Source organism: Ctenopharyngodon idella, chromosome 3 (assembly GCF_019924925.1).
Source record: "Ctenopharyngodon idella isolate HZGC_01 chromosome 3, HZGC01, whole genome shotgun sequence".
Taxonomy (NCBI): Eukaryota; Metazoa; Chordata; class Actinopteri; order Cypriniformes; family Xenocyprididae; genus Ctenopharyngodon; species Ctenopharyngodon idella.
Genome location: NC_067222.1, coordinates 16,158,156 through 16,182,275, shown reverse-complemented (window position 1 = coordinate 16,182,275; position 24,120 = coordinate 16,158,156). Strand labels below are relative to the sequence as shown.

The following is a 24,120-nucleotide window of genomic DNA, read 5'->3' as shown; positions in this document are numbered from 1 at the left end:
ATCACGTTCATGGTGCTGGAGGGATCCACGGCTGACATCATCCTGGGACGCCCCTAGTTAACACAACATCAACCTCAAGTACAATGGAACACCGGGCAGATCCTGAAATGGGGTGACAACTGTTTCCAATCCTGCTTATCTCCGATCCTGCAGCCACCTGTGAAGTTTCAATCTAACTCCTTCCATTCCAAGTGTGTTCCTCTTCTCTCTACCTCCATTGAAAGTCCAGAAACGGAAAGATCAGAAAGTGGAAATTCCTCCAGAATACCAGGCGTTCCAGGATGTCTTCAGTAAGCGATTGGCAACCCAACTTCCACCTCACCGGCCATGGGAAAGTGCCATCAACCTGCTACCTGGGGCTACTCTACCCAAGGGTAGAGTTTACCCTTTGTCCATCCCGGAGCAAAAGGCCATGGAGGTGTACGTAAAGGAAGCCCTTAATCAGTGATTCATCTGTCCATCGACTTCCCCTGCCACTTCAAGCTGCTTCTTCGTGGCCAAGAAGGACGGAGGCTTGAGGCCGTGCATTGACTACCGTCATCTGAACTCCCAGACTGTTAAATTCAGTTATCCCCTTCCTCTGGTCCCAGCGGCTCTGGAACAGCTCAGGGGAGCTTGCATCTTCTCCAAGCTGGACCTGAGGAGTGCGTATAACCTCATTCGTATCCGCCGGGGGGGATGAGTGGAAGACTGCCTTCGTAACACCATCTGGCCACTACTAACATCTGTTCCTGTGGGAGTTTTGTGCATCTAGACAATGAGGACTGGTTGTTTGATTGGGAAACTAAGGTAATGCTCCCCAGCCTGCCCGTCTCCTGTGCTATCATCACTGCTGGTCCTGCCCAGCATAAAGCCTATTTCTTCACCCTGTATTGAGATTGTGTTGTTGTTGCTAATCCTGACCGGCCTCCCTCTCCTTCCTCCTCATCCAGATTCAGCTAGTCCTTCGGCCTCATGTTCGCTGATTTACCTGACCACTCCTCCCATTCTTGCCTCCCTGGTCTCATCCACCATCATCACCACCCTGGTCCCTTCCACCAGGGCTTCCTCCTTCACCAATCCTTCATCCACCTCCAGAACTACCTGCTCAGCCATTTTACGTCACGAGGCTGCACCTTCTCGAAGGAGAGCATTCTGTCACAGTTATGTGTTTAGTGTCATTTTCACAGACTTTGTCTCTTCAGTCACACGTCTCTTTTGTTCTAAGTTCCCACCACAGTCTGAACACGATTTAATCATCACACCTGTTAGTCCTGTTCGTGATCTCTGTGTATTTAGTTCCTCAGTTTGATATGATCAGGGTCCTGTATGTTTGCACAACTTGTGGAGTTTACTCATTCTTTGGATTTCCTGATTTGAGTTATTTAATCATTCTTTTATTATTTGACCCTTTTGGCATTTCATCATCATCGGACTAAAAACATTAAAGTAATATGGTGCTTTTTTTGAAAAAAATAAATAGATACTCACCCACACATCAAGCATGCAGAGATCATGGAGCAACCATCTGTCACTAAAACAGCCAATGCATGACAATGAAGATCAAGAAGTATGTGCACACTGTAGAAAATGTTATGTGATATCTACTGTTTTTCGGTGTGTATTTTGATCATAACACCTTAACCTTATTATTTATTATTCTCAGGTTAGGTAAAGTAAGTCGAGTCTGGCCTAAATTATAAGCATTTAAAATTACTTACAATTTGGTCAGAAGACTCCTCTGTGGTACGTTCTTGTTCAAAGTCTTAAAACACTATAAATCAAGCCAAGGTAGGCAGCTTTTGTAATCAATTAAATTTATTTTAATTGGTTACTTTTCTTTTTATAATAAACAAAAATGTAAAGGCAAATAAAACTTCATCATTAAGGTGTAAGATACAACAATCACTCTTTTGAGTCAAAGATGTAGTCAGCTCTGGGCTTCCCATCTTCAGCTTGGGGTTTCATGTCCTCAGCTCTGGGCTTCTAGGCGTCGGGCTACTAACGTATCAGTATCCGAAGAGGCAATCAACTCATCAGTCTTTCATACTCCTGCTGTTTATCGCAGACGTTAGGTTATCTTCTTGATTGACGTACGTTGTAACTTTCCCAAAGTTTCCAGATCCTTCTCAAGGCCTCGCAGGTGCAAGCTGTCTGGCTTTTGTGTCCTTGAACTCCAGTAAACTCATCCAAGATGGCTGATGTCCTTATAAGGTTCTAGGAGTAGAACCACAGTTCTCTGTGTCCTTGAGCACACACACATAGGACCACACACACATATCAAACAATAACTGTACATCTCTGGCCATACAGTATAATACATTTCTTAGAAACAAACAAAAATAAATAATAATAATATTGTAAGCAATGCCTAATTTTTAATACATTGGCCAAATGTGTAGCAACAGACTTCCAAAATCTAAACAAGGAGGCAGGGTAATTGCATTTTCTTGATTTAATACAACAAATAGACAAACGTGCTGCAAACTCCACAACACTTACAAAAACACAAACGTGCTGCAAAAGCCCACAACACTTACAAATAGACAAACGCGCTGCAAACTCCACAACACTTACAAAAAGACAAACGCGCTGCAAAAGCCACAACACTTACAAAAAGACAAACGCGCTGCAAAAGCCACAACACTTACAAAAAGACAAACGCGCTGCAAAAGCCCACAACACTTACAAATAGACAAACGCACACACACACACTCTCTCTCTCTCTCTCTCTCTCTCTTTCCAACAAACGCGTGCAATCAAATGTATGCACCTTAATTCATGCATCCATTTTTAACATTGAAAGCGTTTTTTTGTTTGTGTTAAATGCTCCTTACGTTTTGTTTAATGATTTAATTTTCTTTTCTTTACATGTGGGAAAAAATGCAGATTTGGGCACGTGGATGTGGAAAGAAACGCACTGTTATCTGGTGACACATTTTGGAACTTTTATTGCACTGCCATATCGTATGGTTTGGGAGTGACTGGAAAAAAAAAAAAAGTCTTTGCTTGAACCGTTTATCAGGACAGTCACCAATTATTCGAAACTGAGTTGACATTGCATTCAAGCTGTTTTCTCTCTGCTGGACTTATATGATAATTGTTGCTTCATTCTATGCAAATTTGTTACTCTGTTGATGTGAATTACATATATATATATATATATATATATATATATTCTGTTTTTTTTTTCACCTTTCCCTTACCTTTTTATAATTAAATGAAATGAACTTGAGAATTTGAGTTTTGGTTATTGTAACTGGTGATTTTAGAGCTATCTGGGGAAATATTTAAAATTTGACAGTTTTTACTGTCTGGCGCCCGAACAAAAAAATACTTTTGAGGTTAAAAGTGTACAGCTGGGTGTCGCCACCGTTACAAAACTCCACAACACTTACAAAAAGACAAACCCGCTGCAAATAGCACATACCAGGCCCAGCGATCTCAAGCCCTTTTGCGATGATCTGAATGATGATGATGATGATGATGATTAGGCTTCTTTTAGAATTAAATTAATAATTTAATTTGCCCCGCAATAATTCACGCATAACCGACGCGCTGATTAGATTAGATAACTCCTCATTTAAAAAAAAAAAAAAAAAAAAAAAAAAAACTTGTAACACCTACATCTCTTCTCATTTTTTTCAATACGTATGGGCCACAAGAGAAATATTAAGAAATAAATTAAGGTTAAATAGAGTTATCAGAACATGTTGAAGTAGAGCTCTCATCGCTGAGTTTTTACTTTCACTTTCTGCAGTGAATAATTTTTGTCTATTTGTAAGTGTTGTGGAGGTTGCAACGCGTTTGTCAATTTGTAAGTGTTGTGGAGTTTGCAGCGCGTTTGTCTATTTGTAAGTGTTGTGGAGTTTGCAGCGCGTTTGTCTATTTGTAAGTGTTGTGGAGGTTGCAGCGCGTTTGTCTATTTGTAAGTGTTGTGGAGTTTGCAACGCGTTTGTCTTTTTGTAAGTGTTGTGGAGGTTGCAGCGCGTTTGTCTATTTGTAAGTGTTGTGGAGGTTGCAGCGCGTTTGTCTTTTTGTAAGTGTTGTGGAGGTTGCAGCGCGTTTGTCTATTTGTAAGTGTTGTGGAGGTTGCAGCGCGTTTGTCTATTTGTAAGTGTTGTGGAGGTTGCAGCGCGTTTGTCTATTTGTAAGTGTTGTGGAGTTTGCAACGCGTTTGTCTTTTTGTAAGTGTTGTGGAGGTTGCAGCGCGTTTGTCTTTTTGTAAGTGTTGTGGAGTTTGCAACGCGTTTGTCTTTTTGTAAGTGTTGTGGAGGTTGCAGCGCGTTTGTCTATTTGTAAGTGTTGTGAAGGTTGCAGCGCGTTTGTCTTTTTGTAAGTGTTGTGGAGGTTGCAGCGCGTTTGTCTTTTTGTAAGTGTTGTGGAGGTTGCAGCGCGTTTGTCTATTTGTAAGTGTTGTGGAGTTTGCAACGCGTTTGTCTTTTTGTAAGTGTTGTGGAGGTTGCAGCGCGTTTGTCTATTTGTAAGTGTTGTGGAGGTTGCAGCGCGTTTGTCAATTTGTAAGTGTTGTGGAGGTTGCAGCGCGTTTGTCTATTTGTAAGTGTTGTGGAGGTTGCAGCGCGTTTGTCTTTTTGTAAGTGTTGTGGAGTTTGCAGCGCGTTTGTCTATTTGTAAGTGTTGTGGAGTTTGCAACGCGTTTGTCTTTTTGTAAGTGTTGTGGAGGTTGCAGCGCGTTTGTCTATTTGTAAGTGTTGTGGAGGTTGCAGCGCGTTTGTCTATTTGTAAGTGTTGTGGAGGTTGCAGCGCGTTTGTCTTTTTGTAAGTGTTGTGGAGGTTGCAGCGCGTTTGTCTTTTTGTAAGTGTTGTGGAGGTTGCAGCGCGTTTGTCTTTTTGTAAGTGTTGTGGAGGTTGCAGCGCGTTTGTCTTTTTGTAAGTGTTGTGGAGGTTGCAGCGCGTTTGTCTTTTTGTAAGTGTTGTGGAGGTTGCAGCGCGTTTGTCTTTTTGTAAGTGTTGTGGAGGTTGCAGCGCGTTTGTCTTTTTGTAAGTGTTGTGGAGGTTGCAGCGCGTTTGTCTATTTGTAAGTGTTGTGGAGGTTGCAGCGCGTTTGTCTTTTTGTAAGTGTTGTGGAGGTTGCAGCGCGTTTGTCTATTTGTAAGTGTTGTGGAGGTTGCAGCGCGTTTGTCAATTTGTAAGTGTTGTGGAGGTTGCAGCGCGTTTGTCTTTGTGTAAGTGTTGTGGAGGTTGCAGCGCGTTTGTCTTTTTGTAAGTGTTGTGGCTTTTGCAGCGCGTTTGTCTATTTGTAAGTGTTGTGGAGGTTGCAGCGCGTTTGTCTTTTTGTAAGTGTTGTGGCTTTTGCAGCGCGTTTGTCTATTTGTAAGTGTTGTGGAGGTTGCAGCGCGTTTGTCAATTTGTAAGTGTTGTGGAGGTTGCAGCGCGTTTGTCAATTTGTAAGTGTTGTGGAGGTTGCAGCGCGTTTGTCAATTTGTAAGTGTTGTGGAGGTTGCAGCGCGTTTGTCTATTTGTAAGTGTTGTGGAGGTTGCAGCGCGTTTGTCTATTTGTAAGTGTTGTGGAGGTTGCAGCGCGTTTGTCTATTTGTAAGTGTTGTGGAGGTTGCAGCGCGTTTGTCTGTTTGTAAGTGTTGTGGCTTTTGCAGCGCGTTTGTCTATTTGTAAGTGTTGTGGAGTTTGCAGCGCGTTTGTCTATTTGTAAGTGTTGTGGAGTTTGCAGCGCATGTGTTGTCAAACTGATGAAGATGTTTTCTTTATTTGCTGGTGTTTTTTCTATTTGCATGTGTTTTCTTCATTTGCAGCGCGTTGAGCTCTCTCGGCCACCGTACATTTTTGATTGTCAGACACATTCTCAGTATTTGCATTTATTTTAATAAAAATTACATATTCATGCTGCAAGTTAAAGTCATCAATGATTTCTTACTAAAGACATTAAAGGTATAGTTCTTCATGATGTTCCAAACTTGTATTACTTACTTTTTTCTGTGGAATGCAAAAGAAGATATTTTAAAGAATGTTTCATCTGTTTTGTCCATACAATGCATTGGATCCCATTGACTTTTTATTGTATTGACAAAAACATGGTCAGTTTTCAAAATATCATCTTCCACAGAAGAAATCATGCAGGTTTGGAATGACACGAGGGTGAGTAGCAAACAATTTTTTTCTTTACATTGTGTTGACAATTTTAGTAAATCATGCCCTCAATTTGTTCACTCTCTGTATCTTTCTCTCTCAACAACAGTCTAAAATTGTTTTTAATATTAATAAACAACACCTGGAATAGGGCTGCACGATTATGACAAAAATCATAATTGTCGATTATTCCCTTAAAATTGTAATTGCGATTATTAATTATGATTATCACAATTTACATTGAATGATGTTTTGAATAGCTTCCATGAAGCAATAATAATTTTTTACTTGGCCTGCTTGATTTCAAATGGTAAATTGAATTTTAAAAAAACAAGTTAACAGTAATAAGAAAAAATGAACAAATTACTAACAATAGCACAAATAAATACAATAGAATAAAGATAGAAATTAAATAGACTGCTTTCTTTTTTTCAGGTAGGTCTAACAGTAGTGATCAGGTAAGAAACTGAATAAAGAAACAACGTAATCAAATAACATTGGATAATCTTCATTGTAAAAATTAAATACAGATTAATCAGTTAAAGTGACAGAAGTTAATCAGTCAAGAGCAGTAAGTGATTTTTTTAATTTTTTTTTTTTAATTTTTTTTTTTTTATTCTTTTGTTGTTTGATTAACATTAATAACATAGAGAGCGGCATGTTTATTCGGCTACTGTCCCTTTAAGATTTGACAGACACATTCTTCCTGAACTGTTTTACGTTAATACTCACCATGATGGGCATTGTGACATTCTTTCTGAGTGTATTTGACCATTAATAATCCGCGAAAAAGAGCTTATTTTGACCAAAATAACTTATTGGGCCAAAAACCTGTACACAGAATCTCTCAAACTACAATTTGCATTTAGAAGGATGTACTGTTACTCCATCCTCGACAGTTAAAGACCTGGGTGTTATATTAGACAGCAACTTGTCCTTTGAAAATCATATTTCATATGTTACAAAAACAGCCTTCTTCCACCTCAGAAACATTGCTAAGATACGGAATATGTTATCTGTTTCTGATGCAGAAAAGTTAGTTCATGCTTTCATGACGTCTAGACTAGATTACTGTAATGCATTACTAGCTGGTTGCCCTGCTTCCTCAATAAACAAGCTACAATTGGTACAAAATGCAGCTGCTAGAGTTCTTACCAGGTCAAGAAAATATGATCATATAACACCAATTTTATCATCTCTTCACTGGTTACCTATTAAGTTCCGTATCGATTATAAAGTACTGCTAATGACCTATAAGGCTCTAAGTGGTTTAGCTCCTGTGTACTTAACCGACCTTTTATCGCCCTACAATCCTTCACGCTCTTTAAGATCACAAAACTCTGGACTTCTGGTTGTACCTAGGATAGCTAAGTCCACTAAAGGAGGGAGAGCGTTTTCACATTTGGCTCCTAAACTCTGGAATAGCCTTCCTGATAATGTTCGGGGCTCAGACTCGCTCACCCAGTTTAAATCTAGATTAAAGACACATCTCTTCAGCCAAGCATTCACATAATCCATCTCATATCAGATCAATTGCACATGACTATCTTTGCTTCATGTTATGAACAGCAGCTATGCTAATTATTCTCCATTTGCTTTTCTGTTTTACCTCGGGACAGGCGTCTAGAGAGTACATCAGCTTCAGTTTGGATCCAGCCTCTTAAGAAGACCTCAGATGGCCAACACTTTTGATGAGACAGCGCCAACTCCTGCGATGACTTCAGAAGATGCAACATCTGGATCAACACGCACATTCCCAAATTTCTATATATCCTAATTATTATTAATATGTAATTCATTTTTCCAGGAGCTCTTTGCTTCTACCTTCAATTAAATTGCTAACAGTGATTGTAAATTAATTGCCTAAATTATTACATTATTAGCTAACTGCAGTCTCCAAATTGTAATGTTGACATGTATTCTCTGTAAAGCTGCTTTGAAACGATATGTATTGTGAAAAGCGCTATACAAATAAATGTGAATTGAATTGAATTATTTTGGCGCTTGTATGTCAAAGGCGGCTTTATTATGTGTCTGCGCTTCGTGTGAGCGCGAAATCTGCAGGAATGAATAGAATTATGCGCAATCCCGCGCCGAAGTTCAGGCCCGGTCACACCAACACTATTAAACCTTAGATCATGAGACGATTGAATGAGAGGAGGCGGCGCGTGCGTTTCAACTCGCTGTCAGAGAGGAGAGCAAGAACACGCAGCTGGTATCGGTGTATCGATACTGCAGAAAGGAGTGGTATCCTTTCTGATATTTCAGTATAGATACATATAGAATATACATATAGTGTGCGTTCGACATTTCAGCGTACACCTACGTCACTGGTAGCTCCTTTTGTGCTGGGCTGGACCTTTTACACTCTGAAGTAGTCGTGATTCGCCTCTCACAACGTGACATGCTCATAACACACCTCTTAAACATGTAGAATAATCTAAGTGGATGTTTTTTTCCTCACTTTAGATAAAAAAGCGCACAAAAAGCGGCCAGGCCACAGCTTCCGAAGTGGAAACTCCTGTTAAATCATGGCTCCATAATGCAAGAGAACGGGATGGTGGAAGGAGCAGAAGAACCAGAAGACTGGAAATCAGGCAAAGATCTACTGGTACCCGAGGGGATTGATTGATTTATTTTATTAGAGGATTCAATCATCTGTGATGTGGTTATAATTGGTGATTTTTCTGTTTTATAAAACATAAGTTTTTTTTTTATTGTTTTGAAAAAAAAAAAAAAAAAATGTATTCAGCAAGGATGCATGAAATTGATCAAAAGTGACAGTAAAGACTTTTACATGGTTACATGAAAAAATCTATTTCAAATAAATGCTGCTCTTTTGAAAGTTCTGTTCAAAGAATCCTAAAAAAAAAAAAAAATCCCGATTTACACAAAAATATGCACAATTATTTTCAACACTGATTATAAGAAATGTTTCTTGAGCAGAAATCACTCATCTCCATCCACAAATGAATGATTTCTGAATGATCATGTGACACTGACAACTGGATGCAGGCTGCTGAAAATTAAGTTTTAACATCACAGGAAAATTGTTGTAAATATAATTTATCCTGCAGCATCAGTGTTAAGGCTGGCCGTGACATGTATAAACCTGCATATTTATGATATTTTTACATTTATAAAGGGCATTTTCCCCATTATTAAATAAATGCTTAATCTTTCATTTTAAATTCTTAAATTTGATAAATAAATTAAATTAGTGTAATAAGACACTATAGGACTGTTACCAGTCAAATTAAATAATTTACACTGAAAAATTACAACTGCATTTAAAAATGTTGTGAGATTAGATAATAAAAAAATGTCGGAAAGAATGATACTTTTAAACATGAAACTAAACTGCCAGTAGGTCTTAATGAGTGAGTCATTAAGTCATTAATTCAAACATTGAAATGAAATCAGTGTCACATTTTCAATTGTGATGGTATTCAGGACTCTTGGTCATGTTAGTTCACCCAAAAATGAAAATTCTGTCATTTATTATTCATCCTCATGTCGTTCCACACCCGTAAGACCTTCATTCATCTTCAGAACACAAATTAAGATATTTTTGATAAAATCCAATGGCTCGTGAGGCCTGCATAGAGAGTAAGTTAATTTAGACTTTCAAATGCCCAGAAAGGTAACTGTTACTAAAAACATGCTTAAAACAGTTCATGTGACTACAATGGTTCAACCTTAATGTTATGAAGCAACGAGAATACTTGTGCGCCAAAAAAACAATATAACGACTTTATACAACATTATCTAGCACTCGTCACTGAACTAAACACTGCTTCATGAAGCTTCGAAGCTTTATGAATCTTTTGTTTCGAATCATTCGTTCAGACAGAGCGTGTATCAAACTGCCAAAGTCACTTGTACCATTGAAATCTTAAAACACATGATGCAATGAAGCCTTGTTTACTGAAATCACGTAACTTTGGCAGTTTGAGATCGTATGATACATTCTCATTATTTAGTCTTTTTGGTGCACGAAAAGTATTCTCGTTGCTTCATAACATTAAGGTTGAACCATTGTAGTCACATGAACTGTTTTAAATATGTTTTTAGTAACAGTTACCTTTCTGGGCATTTGAAAGTCTAAGTTAACTTGTTCTCAGTGCAGGCCTCACGAGCCATTGGATTTTATCAAAAATATCTTAACTTGTGTTCTGAAGATAAACAAAGGTCTTACGGGTGTGGAACGACATGAGGGTGAGTAATTAATAACAGAATTTTAATTTTGGGGTGAACTAACCCTAAAACCGAGTTTCTTTGAGTGAGCTGGGCACATTTGTTGTGATTTTTCCTCGAGAGGCTGTGCGAGTCTCAACAGCGCAACCTTGTTACCGTCAGTACATTATATATTATATTATTATTCACTATCAGTAGCCATTTACACTAAATTCATGTTTTTGGTGATTCCCTAGTTATTTTTTGCTTTTGGCGTTTTTATCAGGCTGCTTGTCCAGTTGGGCAAATACAATTCTCTTTCACTTGCCCCTTCAAAAAATCCACTTGTCCTGGACAAGCATTAATGTCGAGCCCTGCAGTTATTTTAAGTTAATATTATTTCAGAATATTACTCTTTTTAATGTTTTTTTTTTTTTTTTTTTTAATCAAATAAATGCAGCCTTGATGAGCAGAAAGAACTTCTTTCAAAAGCATTTGAAAAATATTACTGAACTTTTGAATGGTAATGTGTATATATATATATATATATATATATATATATATATATATATATATATATATATTTATTTATTTTTATTTTTTTTACATGAATGTGAATAAATGAAATTATTTGAAACGTATGACTTTTAATTTATTCTTTCAACATGTGAACTTCTTTTGTGTGTGTTGTGGCAAATGCAAAGTAGAACCAAACTAATATTGTTGTTTGTTAAAGCCAAAGGTATGTTCTTACACATCTGTGCATTGTTCACAGTATACCCACTCTTTTCCCAGTGTACCCACAGTATACCCACACTTTGCCCACAGTGTGGGGATGCTGTGGGCCCACAAATGGCCCCAACAGGGGCCCACTCTGCTTAGTGTGGGCCAGCCCACAGTCAGCCCACACTTTGGGCTGTCCCACTGTCCCATATTGTTAAAAAATTAATATTAAAAAAACTACATCTGATCAGTCTAAAAAGATATAGCAACTAACTAGAGACCAGGACCCATGTCTGTGGCGAGTTTGGTGCTTGTAGATTAAAGCTCTAGGATGTTTAAGTAGAATATCAATATGTTGGCTTGTGCCAAGCCAACATAATAAATGCTGTAGACGTGCAGTTCATTATTAGTTCATGTTAACTAATGTTGTTAAATAATATTAACTTATGAACCTTACTGTAAAGTGTTACCATTACATTTTATGGACAAGACTTTTTCTTTTTTTTTTTTTTACTCACAAGCCTGTAATAAGATAGGAATTATAATTTGGTGGATGATTAAAAATATTTGGTAACCACTCATAGGTATCTTATTGAATAAAGGCGATTCATAATCATAATTGTCGTCTGAGCCCTATGCCCTTTCTCATATCTTATCTGAGCACAAAACACTGCTTGGACCGAGGTAACTAGAGATTACGGCAGATCCAGTTTGGATCCAAACTCTTACGAAGATTTCAGATGATCCAACACCTGCAACGACTTCAGATGACTCCAACTCCAAATCAACAAAACTATCAATTTTTCCATATATTTTAATCATATGATTGCAGCATGTAATCACTGTAACTTGCTCATTGTTTCTGCTTAAATGAATACATCAGCAAACTTTATGATTTGTGTTATCTTAGAATTGTACATTTATGCCATATGTACATTACTTTCTCACAATCATTTCTGATAACAGATTACTCTTAATTTTAATGTGTGCATTTTCTGTAAAGCTGCTTTAAAACTACACCACCAAATCAGAAAAAGTTGGGATGTTTTGTGAAAAACCAGTGATTTGTTAATTCTCTTTAACTTTTATTTAATGGACAAAAGTACAAAGAAAGATTTCCAATGTATTCACTGGCCATGTAATTGTAACACATTGCTCATGCAGGAACACACAACAAAGGAGATTAGATTCAAATAAGTCTTTACTTAGGAAATCCAACAGGTACAGGCAGGAACGCAACACAACACAGGATATACGAGACCGGACAATGAACATAGGGAAGACAGGAACTTAAATACTCAGATGATTAACTAAAATGACATACAGCTGTGAATGATCATGTTAGTGTCCATGGTGATAGATAATGGCGGGAAAACCACTTTTAGCATAGCTTAGCATAGTTCATTGAATCTGATTAGACCGTTAGCATCTCGCTCAAAAATGACCAAAGAGTTTCAATATTTTTCCTATTTAAATCTTGACTCTTCTGTAGTTACATCGTGTACTAAGACCGAAGGAAAATGAAAAGTTATGATTTTCTAGGCCGATATGGCTAGGAACTATACTCTCATTCTGGCGTAATAATCAAGGAACTTTGCTGCCGTACCATGAGTGCAGCAGGCGCAATGATATTACACAGCGCCTGTGACCCCCTGCTTGCACAGGGAGTGCCTTGCAATCATGGAGACATTTGTGAGAGACGCTGCGTAATATCATTGCGCCTGTGAGAGTATATGAGAGTATAGTTCCCTATGGGAACTGTTGTTAACTAATTGTGAACTAATCATTAATTGGTTGCACAATGTTTCTCCTGTTTTCCACGTCAGTGCTGTTGATAATATCTGCACACTTTCATCTTCCAACAGAGATTTCAGCTAATTCAAACACACTGGATCTCACAGCACTGTTGTGGTGTCATGTGAACGATGTCTGAGCTGCAAGCTGGTAAACGGTCTGTGCGGTACGGTTTAAATGAGTAGCGCTCTTTCGTTCCAAATTTGGAGTGCTCTGTAGTGCAATCTTTAACTAAATGTAGTTGCACCTGTAGGAAAAAAGCTACAGCTGAAAAAAAATATCTGAAAGACTATCACGAATACCGTAAAACAAGCGTAATGCTAGATAGTTATTTCAGACTAGGCATAGTTTATCACCTCCATAAGGTAATAGTACATCTTTCCGTTGACTGTCACTGGGACTTTAAATTTTGAACCGTCACTGCAGAAACTGTATTTAACCCAACAGTTGGTTTATTACTAATAATAACCCAACAATGTTAAAAAATGACATAACATTTTTAGAAAATAACTCAACACTGTGACCAAATATGTTTAACCTAACGGTTGGGTTAAAAAAACAAACAAAAAAAACAACATTTTTTACTTTGTTTTTTTTTTTTTTTATTTCATTTCATTTGCAACTATAAAGAAGCAAGAAATGTTTCCAGCTGGTTTTGGGTTTTTAAAAACACATTAATAATATTTTACTTGAACCACAGAACATTAAACAAAGACTGTCATGGTAATGAAAAAATGCCTGTCTTAAATCTGATGTTGGATTAATAGTATGTAACAGCATTTATTTAACAGTTTTTACTTTATAGCTGGGCTTTTGTCTTGATGGGTCATCAAAGAGTTTGTGATTCTCAATACTCAGAAAATAAACAGTTTATGTTTTTCTCTTCAAACAGATACTTCAGTTCAGATGAGTTTAGTTTATTCCAGTATTTTGAAGTGTTTAATTAGGCATTTGTTTGTCATGATCGGCATCACGTTTCTGCCGAGGTGTTTCCAGTGGCTCTTATTCCAGATCCTGTTTTCCCAGCAGAACCAGCCTGATCTGATCTTTCCTCTCAGGAACCTGATGAATCTGGATCTTCAGCTGGAGACTCTTCTGAAACTACATTAGAAATATCAAATAAATCTCTATGATTCTTCATTGAAAATTAGTGTGACATGCTTGTGATTTTACCTGGACTGTGGTGGAATCACCTGCCTAACTCAACTCAAGCTGCTGACACTTTAGCCATTTTCAAGAAACTGAAGACGCATCTTTTTCACCAACACTTGACTCATTAATACTGACACTTACTATTCTATATATCTATTAAAAAAAACTTGCTAGATGTACTGTGCTGGACAAACTGGGACTGGTCACAGCACTTGCATATTGTTGCCCTACTGTTGTTTGATTTCTTCTATTGCTCTCCTCATTTGTAAGTCACTTTGGATAAAAGCGTCTGCTAAATGATTAAATGTAAATGTATCTGCCATAAGTTTGTATTATTAAAGTCATTTACAACAAAAAACAACTTACAATTGACAATATTGACTTTGCTGTTGCTCCTCTTCATTCGTTTCATGATAAATTTCCCTCCGTTCTCCATCATTATTCCTTCAATCTTCTGCAGTAGTCCTTGTATCTGACCATCTGATTTACTCTGGATATTGAAACAGTAAAATCTTCCTCCACATTCAGTCAACAGTCGCTGGAGATCAGCACGATCTTTCTGTTTTAGATGTTCATCAGTGGTCTGTTCCAGATCCTCCAGCTCATCTCCATGTGTGAACAGAATCATGATGTACTTCTGAACTTCAGGACCAAATACATCTTTAATATAATACAGGATCTCTTCCTCATTTCCCACAGGTTCCTCTAGAGGAACGGTGAGCAGAACTGAACTGAGACCTGCTGAACATCCAGAGACCAGCTGCTCTTTCAGCATCTCCAGCTTCTCTTTATTCAGATCTGGAGAAATAGTCACACACACCTGCTTCTCTCCAATCTGTGTTTTACCATCACACACTTCAGACACATGCTCTTTAAACCTTGTTTCTCCCAATATAGTGTTTCCTGATGAGCTTTTCCCAGAAGACTTTCTGCCTATCAGAAGAACCCGGATCACTGGATCATCTGGACTAGAGCTGATCTCTGACATCTCTGAAATAAAAATATGAAATAAGACATCAGGTCAGGTTGTTATTCTTCTCATTGCAGGTCAAGCGTAAGGAGAGAACAAACGCCTATGTGTCACAAACATTTATATTGTTTTGCTAAGTGTGTAAATGAGTCTTAAAGGAGGTGTGTGTGGATTTTATTTCCACTGCAATGAACACTACTGTAATCCTTCAAAAAACTCTGAGACTACTACACCATCAGTGTGACATAATATGTTTGATAACACTGGACTACAGCCAAAATGCTTCTGAAATAAATGTAGTCCAACTTTACTAACTCTGGGTCACTGAGAACCAAAACTGATGATTGACTGTAGTTTACAAGATTTATTGGTCAGTATTCAACCCTTGACTTGGGATTGGCTGAGGATGTGAGTAATAAAGGGAAGAGATCTCTATTTAAAATGGAAATGACTGAAATACAAATGTGACTGGATCTATCAATAAATCTATGACTGGGTTTTGACAGTACCTGATTTTTAGCCAAAACAATGAATGATGCAATCAGAAGTAGTATTGCATCATACAGACTATTGCTGGACAGAGACAAGAGATGCTCAGTTTAATGACAATAAACAAGCCAAGAAGCACCTACACTGAATAGGACTAAAATATGTACACAATAGATTTTCCCCTTTTGTTTCATAATAAATTTGATTTGTATATTCTTTATACTGATTTTTACAAGTGAAATGTTACATAAACAAGAAAGGTGGCAGGTACTATCTACACAATATTGTTACGGCTGATGTCGTTTTGTGTTGCTGTTTGTTTGCTCCTTTTCTTGTTCACTTTTACTCTCACTTTCTTAGCTCTGCGCCATTGGTTCTGATCCCTGTCAATCATATTTGGAGGCGATGACGTCATCAATGGAAGAGGGGAGTTGATGTCAATCCAGTGCGACTCATGGCTGTTCCCTACTGATCCTCACTCGTTCAGGGAAAGATAACTGTCAGCCTTCATGTGCTCTTGGAATCGTACATAGGCTAACAGTTTCCTAGTTTTAAAAAATCAGACATGAACACCCTCTCAGGTCAAAATGTGAATGTGATGAGCTCGTATCACGACTTCAGATGTGGGAAGTACGGAATTTCCGATACCACACAAGTATTTTGTTTTCTTTTGGTGTATGAGTTTTCTCACTGTATCATTGTAAATAAACACTTGTTGTTTTTTGCCTTTAGGCTTTGGTTTCATTTGCTTGCTCTGGCATCGGACCGAAGTCAGACCCCGACATTTAATGTTATTCTCCGCCATATCCCTTCATAACGACAGGGGACGAAACAATACACATAGAAGTAAAATGTAAAAACTTGAATTGATCCTTACAGAAGCCCTAAGGGAACACGGTGATGGGTAAATGAGACAGGAGGAATAACTATACTTGTGTACCGTGAATGTGATAAATGTGCTTTTCCTTCAGCCTGACCGGTTTACCAGTGCTTCTGTTGTAAAATGTGCCAATGAGTCTTGATTGTGGGGTTTATAGATGTGGTCAGAAAGGATGTCATGCCCCCCAGTTGGGGAAAATGAAGCATTTTCATTTGCCTTCTTTTTTTGTAGTTTGCAGATAAACATAAAATCAGTTCTGGATTTTTTTTCTACATCATTTGAAGTGCAAAACATAAATAAATCATACAACAGTTTGTCTCAATGTTTTCATTGAAAAAAAGCAAAGTTTTGTATATTTGTCCCCATTTTTCTCATTAGAATGAATAACACATTTCCCAGCTATAGCCTGCCATTCTAAAAATGTTCCTGACTGACAACAGAAACTTGTCCCGAAAAATCTAAGAAACACGCAGATAACAACTCTATCATATCAGAGAGAAAAATCTGTTTAGCTACAACAATATTTGTTCAAATACAGAATGACATAATTTACAGTCGCTTTTCATGAAGATATTCTTACCTGTAGGAGATGAAGGTCCCTCTGCCATCTTTAGTGAATCCAGACAGTTTACGTGTTCAATATAAAGATTTTTAGAAAACAAATACAGTAAACATTAATAAATCAAGCTATTTATATGCCACGTGGTTCAGGAAAACCCCGAGCTGTTGAGTTTAGTTTTACTTTCACTTTCTCATGCTCCTCCTCACTGCTGTTACCCGTTAGATCAGGCACCCTATATAACACTGACCAAACTCACATGATCTCACATCAAACACAGAAACTGATGCTTTCTGATCTAACCAGCTTCACACACTGAATACAGAAATGAGAAACACAAGTCTATTGCAAGACCTGTAACGGCTAACTTAATCACCTGCTCACCTCTCAGCCTATCGTGTGATGGCAGTGACATCAGTCGCAACATTCCCTAGTCTGCCTTCTCTTAAAAAAATACACTTTTATCAAGCTGAAATCTACATATAGTTCCCAAAGAAAGTATTGTTTAGTGTAAAACATGCTGAAGATTAATTCAATGATTAGCGATTTCCCAAAAAAGCTGTTTAATCAGCATAGTGAAGCCTCTCATCCATTGACTTCCATTCAATAAATGCCCTCTGGTCTCCTTCCCTGTGTACCGCCGGGGGCGGAGCGTTAGCTTTAGCCGTTACAATTTTTTGGCTAAACATTGCAGGCTTACCTTCCAGTGGCTTTGATATTTCTATAACGTGATTGGAGTCCACCTGTGGTAAATTCAGTTGATTGGACATCATTTGGAAAGGCACACACCTCTATATAAGGTCCCACAGTTAGCAGTGCATGTCAGAGCACAAACCAAGCCATGAAGTCAAGGAATTGTCTGTAGACCTGCGAGACAGGATTGTATCGAGGTACAGATCTGGGGAAGGGTACAGAATCATTTCTGCAGCATTGAAGGTCCCAGTGAGCACACTGACCTCCATCATCCGTAAATGGAATAAGTTTGGAACCACCAGGACTCTTCCTAGAGTGGGTGAACTTACTTAAACTAGATAATGAGCCCATTTTCTTCTAGAGCTGCTGTGCAGCCAAATTATTTTCCCTCTATCACTGTAAAGCTGCTTTAACACAATCTGCATTGTAAAAAGCACTATATAAATAAAGGTGACTTGACTTTGCGGGGAAGCCCCAAAAGCAAACACAATACTTGGCTTTCAGAACTGATAATTATAAAATTATTCCTGATGCAAGAAGCATCAACAGAAAATACAATGAGAACAATAACAATAAGCTGTTGTTAAAATGAGTAACGAGTTTAATCAATTATTATTTGAAGTACAAAAATTAAGTAAAAGTGAAAACAAACGAGGTCTCAGAAAAACAATGAAGAACGAGTTAAAACTATTTCAGGATCATGTCTCTGTTAAAAGTGTTCTTGTCTCTTCTTCAGCTCCTGAACGATTGAAAGGTTTTTTTTATCAGTGTGAGTTTTCTGGTGCTCTTCTTCAGAATGAGAAGACAGATGTGATTTCAGAACGGAGAAACTCTTCCTGCATTTATCACAGGTGTAAGGATTCTCTCCGCTGTGGATCCTCATGTGAATCTTCAGCCTTGAATTACATGTGAAATGTTTTTTTGACAGATTTTTTAGCTTCTGTTTTTCCTTTCTTGTTCACGTCAATCAGATCTAAAAGAAACATTAAATCATGTGAGATTTCAAATGAGAGACAAACGTGAAATGAAAAGTGAAGCTCAAAGTCAAGATCTTGATGAGCTCAATAGTCATTTTAATCCCATCAAATCTGCTCGACAACTGCTGTGTTACGATTATGATCTATTTTAATGTCATGAAGATGATTTGTGTTATAAATCACTAGTTTGGTCATGAAACTCTAGATGGAGCAGGCTTGACATGTAATCTGTAAGATATCACATAGTTTCCAACAGGACACAAGCTGATTGGCCGCTGCTGCTTCTGCAGCCAATGAGATGCTTGCTCAATATTTGAATTGTTTGGTTCAGTGTTTGCTGTAAGCTGGTTAACGAAAAAAGTTAAAATATTCTCTGAAGAAAGGCATTGCTGTATTAGCGGATAATTATACTGGAGTCCAGTGTGAATGTCAGTCAGTTCACTTGTGTTTTCATAGGCCTATGCTTTCATCTGTCATTTGTTCAAATTTCTATATATCCTAATTATTGTTAATATGTAATTCATTATTTCCAGGAGCTCATTGCGTCTACCTTCTCATTCCAGGAGCTCATTGCTTCTATCTGGCCAAGCATAAAATATCTTTTCTTTTCAAACCACCAAATGTCCCATACTTGGGGGTGCCTATGAATGAGAGATTCGCTCTGTAAAGAATGCCCTTCGTATCACCATTGGCTTACAGACAGATACAGAGGAAGTGCTCCTGTGCTTTTTTTTTTTTAAGTTAAGACCTTTCCTGGATCAGATGGTCATATCAGAGCAGTGAAAATCCAAGGGGAAGAATAAAATATTCACTTGGACAGTTGTGAAACTAATCTTGCTTCCAGTCCTTGCAGATGATGAACATGACAATGACTCAGATCGTCCTAAATTACTTTTTTATTAAAGTAGCAAATATGTTTAACATATCTGGGGGCTGCGATGTTGGGAAGGAACAACCAATCAGATCAGTTGTTACTACATTAAGTCAGTCACTTTCTTGAAGTGATAAGCCGACCGTGCTAGGTACCGCTTGGTTTCTCCAGCATATGGACTGAACCTGACTTTCACGGTCGAAGTAGATTTGTTTAAGTTGTGTGTCGATGACAAAATGTAAGTCCTTTAATGGGTGTTTTCTATTATATAATATATATTATTATATAATAATTAAAACATTATGAGTTTGTATGTCCGTGAAGTGATGACAACTATCTTGGCATCTAGCCTAAGATGTTCATTTAATATGTATTTATTCCATACACTTAAATTCAGTATAATAATGATCACTGATTAATGCTTTCAATATGTTTCAATAGTGTAGAGATTGTAATGACTGTAATAACTACATATCATTATCTGATTGTGCAATGACTCAGCAAAAGTTGTGTAAGAGAATCCCGTTTATGAGCGCTTTGTGGTATTACCTTGAAGAATGTTGTTTATAATAGAATGTGATTGTGATAAATGCCATTTTATTGTTAATACTGATGGAAATGTCTGATATTAGCTAATTATTGTTTATTATTCACTGATTCAGACCACACAACATACTACCTCAGATACCACTAATTAGTCATGTCAGATACCACTAATAATTCCAAGAAATGCCCTGTGGTTTGACTGTCACTGTGCCATTCATTTGTGCCGATTATTCATGCTGGACTTCCGATTCCTGCCTCCTGTGGTCTGACTGACACACCAGTGCGAGCACAACTACCCTGAACCAATGCAATACAGTCCTAAGTAAACTCAATTAAATCTCTGTTTGTGTGTTTTTGTATTGACTTTCATTACTTTGCCCTGATGGTCACAAACATGTCTGTGCAGTCATACAGTGACGTCATATGAAACGGACAGATAATGCTGTATTTCTGCTTTTCCATGAGCGCCACCTACTGTCAGAGAGTGAATTTGCATTTTTATTCAGCCTGTCTGCAGTTTTTTTTACTGGTCTGAAACATAGATAGCAAACAAAGCTGGACGACGCATCTCCAATTCCTGTAGAAAATCACTGTAGAAAATTGTATGCAAACTATACCAGAAATGGCCACTCTCGCCCTGAAGAAACCCGATTCTGCGCAGTAATGATCATGAGATGGATCCTCAGCATCAGCATCCTCCCAAACTCTCAATCACATAAAGATGAACTGCTTACCATGATCTCAGACTGTGGTGATGTGGTTTCTCCACTGCATGGATCTTCATCTGTACCTTCAGCTGACTTTTAAAAGAGAAACTCGTTCCACACTGATCACACGTGTGCGGCTTCTCTCTGCTGTGGATCCTCTCATGTGTTTTCAGAGATGATGACTCACTGAATCTCTTGTCACAGTGTGAACACTTGTAAGGTTTTTCTCCAGTGTGGATCCTCTGGTGCAGTTTTAAACTGTTCACTGTAGTAAAAGTCTTCCCACACTCAAAGCACATATAAGCTTGTACATGAGTGTGTATTTTCTGATGTGTATGTAAACTTTGTGGCAAGTGAAAAACTCTTTTCACACATAGAACATGAATGTGGCTTCTCCTTCGTATGAACTGTCAGATGTGTCTTCAGGACTGATACCTTAAGAAATGTTTTGCCACATTGATCACATGTGAACGGCTTCTCTCCAGTGTGGAGAGAACATCAAGATGACTTTTGTATGTGAAACTCTTTCCACACTGAGTGCAGGTTGTAGATTTATTGGCTCTTTTCTTTAAAAATGTCTTTTTAGTCTTTGAGCAACTCAGAGGTTTTTCTCCAGGTTTGTCATGATGTTTCTCCTCCACTTCACTCAGTTCTTCACTCTCCTCACTCTCTTCCATCAGGTCTGAAATGAAAGGAAAAAAAATAATTTTCAGTACATAAAAATTCAAAGAAGGAAATATGAAGTGAAAGCACACAAAGTGAGCCCTAAAATATTCCCATAATTTTGATGAATTTTTTATAAATTATGCATGTCCCTGAAAATCTCCATGAGTGAGTTACATTGATCTTACACTTATTATACTTTCAACATTATATACACAAATCCCATGCTTTTGTTGAAAAACTATTAAATATATTTGATCAATGACACACTTATCTAATGTAATAACAACATTAAACAAATATACAACAGTTCCATAATGCTCCATTCATACACATGTGAATGTGGGACACCAGAAACACAAGATCAAGCGAATTTCAAGAAAGAACACAAAATATTTGCAGTAAAGAAGTAAGGAGTAGATTTAGGAACCTCACAACCCGATCAGATTCTGAGTCATGATCCAAATCCAAAACAATTCTTGATTAACTTTTGTATTATTATTATGTAGGGGTGTGCGATATGAGCTAAAATTAATATCACAATATTATCCACTGTCCAGACGATATTAATACTATATCGCGATATGAGGGAAAAAAAAAATTGGAATCACATTTTAGTAGACCTTAGTTAAATTACAGGCAAATATATATATCTTATATCTTATTTAGGGGTGGGAAATGGAATCTTTAGGCACCTCACTATCCGATTCTAGGAGTCACGATCCAATTCCAAGTTAATTGCATATGGAATTATAAAGTAGCCTACTTTTTAAATAATTACAAGTTAAAAAAAATACATTAATACAACTTTTATATAGGGACATATATAAAGTCTTAAAACAAAAGCAAGTGAGTCGCATAGTAGGTAATAAAGAGGAACAACGAAACATTACAAGCAATAAACAAAGAGTGCTTTCACAATATTTACGATTGAAGAGCTGTGAGTGATTTTTCACTTTCTCAGCTTTACGGTTGTTTGGTTAATGATCGTTATGATGATATAGCGGGAGATCTAATAAACTGCATCCAGTATAATCTCTTTTGAAATATATAAGAAGTTTCTGTCCTGTCTGTTTAATACTTTAAGACATAACTGACTGTGTTCATATTAATTTTGCATCATATTGAGAAGCACATGTAAGCACTAGTCGCACACAGATCACAAATTGCAAGCGTAACGTCAAGCAAAGCACGCGTTTCTCACAGCTCTATCCCTGTGCAATGAATCCAAACTTTTCGAGCTTCACGCTCAACTTCACTAGGAATTAAACCCTCGCTTTGCACCTCTCTTGGACTATTGCCTGTTTCCCCTGGATTATTCTTTAGCCTAGCCCTCCTAGATATTGTTTGCCACAGCACGACCACGCTCCTCCGTGGATTACTCTTCTGTCTTGCCCTCTATATACCTGTATGCCATTGTCAGACCCTTGCCTGTTTTGACCATGTTTTGGAATAAAGCTTTGCACATGGATCCGCATGCCTCCCGTTGCAGTCCCTCCGTAACACGTTGCATGTATGCATCGATTTTTTTTCTCCCACCCCTATTGTCTAGATGCACGCTTATTTGTTGCTGTTGTGTAGGTAGTTTGTGCTCTGTTAATTTGGACTGTCACAATGCTCTCTGTGTGTGATTACTAATGCCTGTGTAGTAACACGGGCACGGTAGCGGACAAAAAGTTAAACGTTCAGCCTCGACTCTGTGTCATCATTACTAGTGTTGAAATGCAAAATTAGAATTAATGAATATTTAACGGTATCCTATCCACAGTATAGCAAACTCTGTATCATGGCACAACATTATACTGGTAGTCACTTTCATACCAGTATAGCGCCCACCCCTATTATTATGTAAGGAATAATTGAAAACGGGCCATTAAATTCTTAGAAAATAATGCACACCTGAGGTGGTAATGCCGTTATACCTCAGGTGTGCATTATTTTCTATGAATTCAATGGCCCGTCGTCAATTATTCCACTTATAATACGGTTACCACACCTCAAGACACTGTTCTGATGTTGTATTTCAAGACATTTGTCAGAGAGAGAATTACAAAATAAATCTCCCATATGTTTTGACTGTCGCTCCCCCTTGCGCAAAGCTTTTTATTTCTCCAGAAGCACTTGAACATAGGACAGAAGACAGTGAATTATGATAAACATTATTATTATTGATTACTATAAACATGATTATTATGTTTATAGTACATATCACACACCATGTGCACAAATAGTGCTTGAATCTTTCTAACATGAATGTTGTTCAGCATCATGAATGAATGAAGAATAAACACCAACCTCTTTGTTCTTCAGTATCTTCAGTGTGTTTCATTCTGCAGGCTTCTGGATCACTCATGTTCTCACTGTCCTCTTTAATAAACTCAGTCTTTGCAGATTTCAGCTCTTCCTGATGCTCTGATGCTCCTCTGATGGGAATATTCCTGCATTTATTGGAGAACTGCTGTGGGAGGAGCTTCACTGATGATGTGATTATTGTGGGAGGAGCTTCACTGATTACGTAACTGCTGTGGGAGGAGCTGATCTGCCAAAATAAAAAATATATCAGTTATATCAGTTATATCAGACTTGGATGCAGCTGCTCGGCCATGGAAACCCATTCATGAAGCTACACACTGTTCTTGAGCTAATCTGAAGGCCACACAAAGTTTGGAGGTCTGTAGCTATTGACTCTGCAGAAAGTTGGCGACTTCTGTGCACTGTGCGCCTCAGCATGCGCTGACCCCGCTCTGTGATTTTACGTGGCCTACCACTTCATGACTGAGCTGCTGTTGTTCCCAATTGCTTCCACTTTGTTATGACACCACTAACAGTTGACCGT

The 24,120-nt window shown here is 37.8% G+C and overlaps 2 protein-coding genes and 1 long non-coding RNA gene across 8 annotated transcripts in view; 1 reads left to right on the top strand and 2 right to left on the bottom strand.

The window, feature by feature from the left end:
• Positions 1-1,796, top strand: part of LOC127508258 (uncharacterized) — a 36,664-nt gene extending 34,868 nt beyond the window's left edge. The window contains exon 2 of the long non-coding RNA XR_007928756.1: positions 1,651-1,796. This is a non-coding gene — a long non-coding RNA (uncharacterized LOC127508258). The remainder of the gene's footprint in view (positions 1-1,650) is intronic.
• The window catches only part of LOC127508098 (uncharacterized), a 320,544-nt gene that overhangs the window by 280,946 nt on the left and 15,478 nt on the right, over positions 1-24,120 (bottom strand). The window lies entirely within an intron of this gene.
• LOC127508202 (uncharacterized) lies at positions 12,167-17,153 on the bottom strand. Its single transcript, XM_051885969.1, has 3 exons — positions 16,849-17,153; positions 14,296-14,919; positions 12,167-13,878 (listed from the first exon to the last, which is right to left on the bottom strand). The coding sequence occupies exons 1-3, from the start codon at positions 16,874-16,876 to the stop codon at positions 13,832-13,834; spliced, it is 699 nt and encodes a 232-aa protein (XP_051741929.1). The 5' UTR covers positions 16,877-17,153; the 3' UTR covers positions 12,167-13,831.